Source organism: Nyctibius grandis, chromosome 7, assembly GCF_013368605.1.
Source record: "Nyctibius grandis isolate bNycGra1 chromosome 7, bNycGra1.pri, whole genome shotgun sequence".
Taxonomy (NCBI): Eukaryota; Metazoa; Chordata; class Aves; order Nyctibiiformes; family Nyctibiidae; genus Nyctibius; species Nyctibius grandis.
Genome location: NC_090664.1, coordinates 30,249,460 through 30,258,821, shown reverse-complemented (window position 1 = coordinate 30,258,821; position 9,362 = coordinate 30,249,460). Strand labels below are relative to the sequence as shown.

At 47.7% G+C, this 9,362-nt stretch overlaps 1 protein-coding gene across 2 annotated transcripts; it reads left to right on the top strand.

Annotated features, from left to right (window-relative positions):
* Positions 1-816: 816 nt before the first annotated feature.
* On the top strand, positions 817-6,959 carry TAC1 (tachykinin precursor 1). Of its 2 annotated transcripts, XM_068405421.1 has the most exons (6): positions 817-828; positions 1,564-1,701; positions 1,844-1,940; positions 2,569-2,592; positions 4,252-4,305; positions 6,910-6,959. In XM_068405421.1, exons 1-6 carry the CDS (start codon positions 817-819, stop codon positions 6,957-6,959), a joined length of 375 nt encoding a protein of 124 aa, XP_068261522.1. The 2 variants fall into 2 exon arrangements, with proteins under 2 accessions (XP_068261522.1, XP_068261524.1); XM_068405423.1 differs by lacking the exons at positions 817-828; positions 4,252-4,305 and having other exon boundaries at positions 1,579-1,701.
* The last annotated feature ends 2,403 nt before the right edge of the window (positions 6,960-9,362 follow it).

Below are 9,362 nucleotides of genomic sequence, written 5' to 3'. Positions count from 1 at the left end.
CAGCTCCCCAGACACTGCACCCACCGGGTGAGGCCCTCGGCTTCGTGCATCCCTCACCCCCGGTCCTGCCGCGCTCCCCCCGCGGGCCGGGGCTGCCTCAGCAGCGGCAATGGGGAGGGTACACCTGGGGAGGGCAGGAGCTCGCCCAGGCACGGGAGGCGGCCCCGCTGCCGCGCCCGCCAGTGCTGGCTCCCCGCATCGCGCTGTCCCCCGGTCCCCCGTCCCCTGCCCGCTGTTCGCCCTCCTGGCGGTGCGGCGCTGCGGAGAGCAGCTCTCCCTTCGCTGCGGGCGCGGGGAGAGGGGGGGAAGCGAAAAGCGGCATCTGCACCCTTATATCCGCACCCGATACCTGCACCTCGCACCCCGCACCCCGCATCCGCACGCGTCGCCGGGGCGCGCCTTGGCCCCGGCCGGGACGGGGCGGCCCCGGGGGCACGGAACTGCAGCGGGAGGGAGGGAGGGGGGAGCCGCCCGGCCGCCCCGCGCTCCCCGGCCCCGGGAGGAGCCGCGGGAGCGGGAGAGGGGCGGGGGCTGCTCGCCGGGGCGGGGGCTGTCACGGGGCTGGGACGATAAAACCGGGGGTAATTGCATTTAGGCAAATGAGGCTGCCTCGGCCCTCCCCGTCTCCAGGTATATAAAGTGGGGAGCGCTCCCGCGGACGGCCAATGCGCACGGAGCGCAGCGCCCGCCTTCCTCGCTGCAGACGGTGCGTGTGCCTCCGGGAACGTGTCCGTCCGTCCGTCCGTCCGTCCGTCCGTCCGCGCGCGTGTCCTTCCGTCCGTGTGTACCCGTATGCGTGAGGATGCGCTTGTCTGTATGTTCGTGAGGGTATGAGCGTGTGTACTTCTATGTGTCTGCCTATGTGCGTCTGCGGGGGGGTGTCTATATATGTGTGCAGCTATGAGGGGGGTGACTATACACGCTTGTGTGTCCGCACGTGTGTGTCTCTGTACGTGCAAGGATGTTTTTGTGCCCATCCCGGTGTGTGTATCTCGATGTTCGAAGGGATGTGTGTGTACCTCTAGGCACGTGTGCCTCTGTGTGTGGGGAGAGCTGTATCTCTATGTACATGTGTTCATCTACGTGTGTAGCTGTTTGTGTGAGTTTAAAACTAGATGTGTATGTACCTGGATACATGTGTGAGGGGGATGTGTCTGGTTGGGTCTGTGTATGTGGGCAGGTGTGAATATCTAGATGTATACCTACACGTGAGGGCGTGTTTGTGTATAACTGTATGTATGTGTGTGCAGGGGTGCCTCTGGATGCGTGTGTCCATCTGTGCACTGGTGTGTGCGTCTGGCTGCACACGAGTCTATATGTGAGGAGCGTGTGTCTATCCAGAGGCATACGGAGCAGTCGGTGGGGGGTTGTTGGTGTGTATAGGTGCGTGTATGCCCGTGTGTGCGAGGGAGTGTGCATCCAGGTGTGCCCCGGGGTGTGTGAGTGTGTGTGTGCAGGGCTGTGTCCGTGCCCGCCCCCGGGCGCGGCTGCCCGCGGCCGGCCGCCCTGCCGGGGCTCCGGTGCCGGTGCTTCACCCTCTGCCCGCCCCCCTCGCCCCTCCAGGACGTCGAGGTGGCGATGAGGCTCCCGCTGGCTTTCGCTGTGCTCCTCCTGGCCTCGGCGCAGGCGCTGGCCTCGGACACGGGTGCCACCGACGACCTCAGCTACTGGTCGGACTGGTCCGACGGCGACCAGGTCAAGGTGAGCTCTGGCGGCCGCTGCTCCGCCCGCCGACCCCGCGGGGTTGGGTGGGGAGCGGCCTTGGGCGCTGCCCCCCGGGGGCTCGGCGCCCGCAGGCGGGGTGGGGGGGTCCGGGCTGAGCGCCGGCGCTGTCCCCCCGCAGGAGGAGCTGCCGCTGCCCCTGGAGCACTTCCTGCAGAGGATGGCCCGGAGACCCCGGCCCCAGCAGTTCTTCGGCCTCATGGGCAAGCGGGATGCCGGTGAGCGGGGCGGGGGGGCTCGGTCCCTCTCTCGCCCTTCTGCGTGCCTCTTCTCCTAGTGCCCCTCCAAACTTCACAGCGGTTGTCACTCGGTTTTAATGCGTTAAACCTTTCTCAAAAGTCGCGATGTGGGTTGTTTGGGTTTGTTTTGTTTTGTTTTTTTACCCCCGGCAAGTTTAATACCAGATAAACTCACCGATTGGAAAAAAAAGTGGGCTTCACTTTAAACTGCTAAGTGCACACCAATTACAGCACATAAACACCAGTAAGGGGTATGTCGATAATTCATGGGTCAGCATATGTGCCACTGAATTGCCCAAGTCTGGAAATCGGTTGTGTATACAATTATTGCCCTGTCTTCTATGTGTTTACTGATACAAGAATTGATCTAAGAAATTGGAGTTAAACATCTAAATTGTGTGGGTTTAGCTAAAACAAGTTTTTGTAGTCTCTTCAAACAGAAATGCAGTTGTAAATTATCACCTTCATTTCCCTTAAGTGGAATATGCATACAGTAGTTTCTGTATTTGATTCTTCAAAGCATTGCAGTAGCATCATGTGTATATGCCAATCCTTTTTCAACAACTCTTTTTCCTTTTTTTCCTCTTTCCTTTCCTCTTCCAATCAGGATATGGCCAGATCTCTCACAAAAGTAAGTAAGTTAAAAAATGCGAATATTTTAAGTAATTTTTAGAAGGTATTGAAATAGGGAATAGTGTATTTGGGGGGATTAACTAGAAGGTGACTGGGTGCAACTAAGGGCTGGCAGCACCAGTGGTGGAGAGATGTTCTGTTAAAGGATTGAACCCCCCAGTGCAGCCATGAGCCTATACCTCATCTGAGCCCCCCCGAGCTTTGAGATTTCAACCCATGTTAATGTGTGGATGTTGCAGCTCTCTCTTATTTCCCATGGGGGGGATTCTGTAAGCCTTTCTCATAGGCAAGGCAGGCTTACTGCCAGACTTGGAGAGGAGCAATTAAGACCGCAAAATCTGGAAAATTAGAATAGTGAATTCCCAAATCCCCCAGAATGATTCCATGGGAGAGCCCATGTCACTGCATGCGAGATACTGTATCTGTGCTCTCAGCATTGTCTGGGTGGGAATCAGACCCCCGCGCACAGCAGGGGCTGATTGATGGTGTGCTGCCATAAGAACAAGTGTATCTTGCCCCATTAATAAGCTTGCCTTGCTTTGCTTCTGTGTAGCACCAAGTGGGAGATGGTATTAGCAGTGTGGTGTTACCTTGTTCTGCACAGTGACAGTTTTATTCTCTGAATTTATCTGAAGATGCTTAGACAGGAGCCAGAAGACTTTTAATAAGAAAAAATGATCTTGTATTCTGTGAGACCTCCCCTGTACACTGAGGTCAATAAGTGTCCCGGTGTTCTGTTAGCCACAAGATTTTATCACTAGGATTATGTGTTGGAAGACCAATTAAAAGAGTCCGATACAAAGCTCATGCCAAATAACCTGCTGACTAAAGTAAAAAATTATAGCTTTCTGAAACTGCTTCAGCTTGAATTAATACCTGTGAGCTCTGAGGATCATTCACCTTGCTTTGTAGATGAATTAGCCAAGCAAAATTCTTTCCAAAGAGAAATTTCTAAGTTTGCCTAAAGTCATCTTAGAGAAAGAATAGCTCCTTTTTGTTCCTTATCTGGAACTATAGCTACCACTGTATCTGATACATGCTGCAGGCCAAAACTTGGAGTAATTTATCCTTTACACATCCATTGCCTTGAGGAGTACTAATGGGACAGGAAGGTAATATCTGAACTCATAAATATTCCAAAAATAGAGCTAGACTGTCTAGCTCAGACATGTCCAGACATAGAGTCCCATTGGCTTCCTCTCCAGTAAGGGCTCTGCCTGACCTGCAAGGCAGTTTTTTCTTTCACATTACAGAAAAAAACCTCCAACAGGTAGAAGAGATGCACCACATGGATGCAGGCTATACCAAGACACTGCCTTCTTGTGCATTTGCTCAAATCAATAGGAATTGTACTGGGAGAAGAACAGGAATCAGTTATTGGCCATTATTTTTCCATTGTACTTAAAAAAAACACAAAACAACCCAAAAAGTCTGAGTTAATGACATGTCCACTAACTGGCCCGTGCCTTGGTCTAACCTGTTTAGTCTGACTAGCCAGACTGATGTTTGTTCTCCATTGTCTGAGGGTGATGGGAACAACTAGACTGTTAGATGAACAGTTTTGGAGCCTGTGTCTTCCTTCCTCGCAAGAACATGTTATCTTAAAAGCCTGCCTATTTAAAATGCATTAAAACACCTCCAAATATATTTTTTTCAGGGCATAAAACAGACTCCTTTGTTGGACTTATGGGCAAAAGATCTTTAAATTCTGGTATGTATATCACTAAATCTGGTACTCAGTAGTATACAGCCTCATCATTCTGTTGCCTCTTTGTTCTCTCCCAGCGGATGGAAGAAGCAATCTTTATGTAGTGTAGACCCAGAGTTCTCTGAAAAAGGATCAGGATTTTCTTTGTTAACCAAGGTATTTTCAGGGTCCTCTTCACTCCAGTGCTTGAGATGATCCGGCTGGTCTGAGCTGCAGGCAAGGTCAGGTAGAAGTGCCCAGGGCACTTTCCTTGCTGCCGTGTCCTCACCAGCAGCACGTTCTGTCGGTCCCCAAAGTGCTAATACAAGAAAAAAATAAATTTTACTGGCACATCAAGAAAAATTCAGAAGCTGAAATAAACTTATGATCCAAATCCAGATCTCCCCAGGTAAAGGGGTATCCTCATCATCTCTGGAGATCATTATTCCTCAAACTTGGAGCAGAAGGTGGAAGAGCAGAGATCTGCCATTAACACCACCTCTTTCTGCAGGTCAAGCTGTTAAACATTCCCAGCATCTTCCAGCTTTTCATTTTACCTAAAAAAAAAAAAAAAAAAAGCAACAAGCATTTTCTGCTTTGAACTGATACTGTGAATTTGTGATATTTTCCCATAGCATCCATATAGGGCAGAATCCTCCTCCCTTATGTGCACAACCCCTGTGGGTAACTGCAGACTGCCAGTAGCTTTAGCTTCCCTGTGCTGTAGGGCTGTACTGAGGAAATCCCCCACTGTGAACCATAAAGTGTCAGTTAATTTCCCAGAATAGGAATTAAAAAAATAAAAAAACTAATACGTATTTCATGTCTCTGAAATAGTTCTCACTGTTTTGTTAAATGGATGATAAAAGTTAAATTACTAGCTGACACCTTTATATTATGTGGATACACGCTGTGATCTATATTCTACAATTACGGTTGTCAGTAACTTTTATTTTCAATTAAACCCTATTCAGACTAGTAATATTGTTCTCTGCATCATTTTGCAAATTGCTATGTATCATGAATAATTTTGTACAATTTTGTCTGTAGTGGCAATAGCTATTAAATGCATAATACCTGTAAATACATCTGCTATCACAAAAGTAAATAGCCTGGAAGTAATAAATTGGGTCTGGTTTCTGTTGGGATTACATGTACATTAATATGAGAATGTAAAATACAGCAAATGTTTAAAAAAGGCAAAGATTTTATTGCCCTAATTTAAAAATTGCTGGTATAGTCAGGATGTTGTTATGTGGTATTCGTAACAAAGGGGAATAATGAAGTTTTACCCTGTTGGGCTATGTAACACCTGCCTGACAGGTAAAACTAATTCACTGCTTTTCTGCCTGATTCCCTGAGTGGAAAATGGTAAGAAGTTGCTTCTGCTCCTCTGGAGGAGAAGATAGGTCCTGAGGACTGTGTAATCAAAGCAAGATCAGGAGTACGTGCTAGGACTGTCCTTACTTCTCCCTACTGTAAGATATTTAACTGGGCAGAGCCTTTTCTTGGTGCCATGGCTTTCTTCTTCTGCAGAAAGCCCTTGAGTCCTCTGGCAATGTGTGGGGGTTCACGCCGCCGTGCTGCAGGGTGTGGACATGGTGCTGATTTAAAGCCCTGTGTCACGAAGCAGAGTGCTGGGATGCTGGTGTCCCAATTCCTGGTGTTGTAAAACCAGCTCTGATGCCGACTGTCTCCCAAGCTGTGCAGTCTGTTGGATGAACGCTCCAGGTAGAACCTAGAAAACAGGCACACGTGCAGTAAAGATATGATAACCACCCATATTGAGGAAGGAAGCTCAACTCATTTTGCATTTAGCCTGGTGAAAATTGAAGTCTTGTTAATTTGATGCTGTCACTGATCCAAAATGCCAGCTCCCTGCAGGACGCGGTGCTGAATCCCCCCAAACCAGCTGTGTGGTGCATGCAGTAGTCAGGCATGCATATGCCCTGCGAGAGCAATCCTCCCTTTGGGGTTGAAGCAAAGATGACTCTGGTGACCAGCTGTGTCACTCTACAGTCAGGCTCTGCCCAGGAACGGCTCTTTAGGTTTCCCTCTCACTTTAAAAAGAGCAAGGAGGAGAGATCTACTGCTACTAAATGCTAAATACCTTACTGAAGACTGTTTTAGGCTGTGGTTGGCCCACATGGTAATCTGAGATTTGCTTAGCTCCTGCTGCAGATTTTAGTAAAAGGTGTCACTGTGTGCAGGCCCTGGGGACAGGGAGGGTTTAAACCTGGCAAAGAGCTGACTCAGAAGGATGGAAGATGGACATGTCAATGCAGAAAGCCTCTGCCCACAAATTGATCTGAGTGCTCAGATCTCATTAGTTAGATGGATTACTGGAACGTAAAAAGGCTCCAAGTTAATGGTGTTTCAAGCAGCTCAACAGATGAGAGGTGGAAAGCACTGCTCAGACCTGCAGCCTCCTGGAGGATAGTGTAGTCTGAGGGGTAAAATCAAATCAAAACAGCTCACAGCTCTGTCAGGATCACTCATCTTGGGTCCAAACCCTCTGATGGGGTCTGGTGGCGACACAGCAGGCTGCGGGTCTCTGACGTTGCCTTGTGCTTGCTGAGGTTTACGCAAGGTTGTACCATGTGCTTCATTCTGCTTTGTTTTTTGCAGGGTCCTCTGAAAGGAGCACAGCGCAGAGTTACGAACGGAGGCGTAAATGAGACATTCCCGTGCATTATTTATTAAACTTAATTTGTTCCAATGGCCAATGCAGTGTAATATAAACTACCCACTGTATGGAATAATTATTTATTTAATAATAACTGATTTTTTTTGAGTTGTACATTCAATAAAATTATTATTTTTCATATTGTGGCAGTGATACATGTTGTGTAGGTGCACTGTGGTTCTGAAAGGACCAGCAACCCTGGTGATGTCTCACAACAAAGCACATCGTTTGATATGACCTGTAAAGTTATGTTCACTAAACAAAGAGAATATTCTTTTGTTCATTGAAAGTGAAAGTCTATCAGCTTCACAGCCAGTGCAGAACAGAGCTGATGTACAGTCTAGTGCCTCAATTTGTTTTCCTGGTTTATAATGTACTGTAATTTCCGTATCAAAAAATATATTTGTATCATTGCAGCATGTTTTATGTTTTGTGACTACGTATCTATACATTTTGAAAAGGGGGGGTGGGTAAGGTTTGAACGTGAATCTGAGGTCTTCATTTCATAGTCTGGAATTTTATGATAGTAACATTTTAAATAAAAACTACTCTGGGGATTTTGCAACATACTTTCTTTGGTGATAATGATGATGTTATTTCCCAAGTCGGTCCGGAATGAGCCTGGGATCCAAGAGACAGCAGTCTGAGACTGGAAAGAAATATCAAATTCATGTCTTCCTTTTGCAGAGAGGCTGTGAGCCTCCTACTGCAGGTTTGGTGAATGGTTTGGGGGATTTGCTGCTGGAGACAGGCATTCCTGGGGCTGTTCTGGGTCGCACAAGGTGCCATCCATCCTAAACCCAATGGAAATTAAGAAGTGTGTTGACTGAATGAAAAAGGCCTGATGTATCCCCTAGCTCCAAGTGGAATAATTTGCTGTGGAATTCATCCACTATTGCAGGTTTCTTATTTGAAAGCCAAGCTTTTAACAAATTCTAGCTCTCAGATTCACAGTAAAGGCACCTGTTGGCTTGAATCCATGCAATGTAAGAGAAAAAAAACTGAGTGTAATTATCTTTTTAATTAAAATGTCCGGTTACTATATTGCAAGGACAGTCCCAAAATGCTACATACATCTCACCAGGTGCCAAGGCATCTGGAGATCTATATTCTTTCCACCAGCTAAAAGCTACAGTTCTCTTTTGGGTGCTACCATATGAGCTTTCATCACAGATGAACCAGCAGTGAAAACAGCCAGCATATACAAACCAAATTTCAAAATAAGTATTACAGAGTGATTAACTGGTGGTTGTTTTCCATTTCAGAAGTGAACTTGGCAGCCTCCATTTTCAAGTTTACCTGGGGCATCCCCACAACTGCACCCATTAAGAGTAGGCAGGCATAGGACCTCCCTCCTGCTAGGTTAGGAGAAGAACCTGAGACTGCCCACACTTAAAACAGACCTCACTTCTGACTAAGTAGGAGCTGGCTCTAGCAAGGTGGGGAGCTACACAGTAGGAAAACTGAGGCAGACTCAAGACGGGCACCACGCTCATGTGAGACACAGGGGTTTTACTAGTGCTCTGCCAGCTCTTCGTCTCACCGGGGCTAGTTTTCAGACTAATGAACTTCTGTATCAGCTCTCACTAAGCTCAATGAGGGGGGAAGCTGATTGCTAAGCTAACGGCATGGCAAAAGGAGTGCAGAAATGTGTGTTAAATAACGCTCAGCGAAGGGTAAAAAAAAAAAAGAAAAAGCTTTAAAATGCTGTCCCCTGAGCCTGGAGTCTGATGGTGGTCCCAGAGCTCACAGACCGTGTGTGCTGAATTGTGAGACACACAGAGGAAAGAAAAGGCCCTGCTGCTTGTTCCCTGCACCTGTGCAGCTCACAAACCTCCCTGCAGAAGCAATCACTGCAAATGTATTTGCATCCAGAGAAAGCCACGTGAGACAGAGTGGGTTTTAAGTGATTGGAGGACAGCACAGGTGTTAGATAACAGCACTCAGCAAAGGGCTGGAACTGAATTTTCTGGCAAAACTATAGAATCATAGAATGGTTTGGGTTGGAAGCGACATTTAAAGATCATCTAGTCCAACCCCCTGCCACGGGCAAGGGCATCTTTCACTAGACCAGGTTGCTCAAAGCCCCATCCAACCTGGCCTTGAACACTTCCAGGGATGGGGCATACACAACTTCTCTGGGCAACTTGTTCCAGCATCTCACCACCCTCATCATAAAAGATCTACCTTCTTTCAGTTTAAAACCATTGCCCGTCGTCCTGTCTCTACAGGTATTGGTAAAAAAACTCTCTCAATTTTTCTTTTAAACCCCCTTAATATATTAAAAGGCCTCAATAAGGTCTCTCAAGAGCTTTCTCTTCTCCAGGCTGAACAACCCCAACTCTCTCAGCCTGTCTTTATAGGAGAGGTGTTCCCAGCCCACTGATCATTTTTG

Coding starts and splice junctions, on each gene's coding strand:
- TAC1 (XM_068405421.1), top strand. Junction 1,702..1,843: donor CCGACGGCGACCAGGTCAAG/GTGAGCTCTGGC, acceptor GTCCCCCCGCAG/GAGGAGCTGCCGCTGCCCCT. Junction 2,593..4,251: donor TGGCCAGATCTCTCACAAAA/GTAAGTAAGTTA, acceptor TATTTTTTTCAG/GGCATAAAACAGACTCCTTT.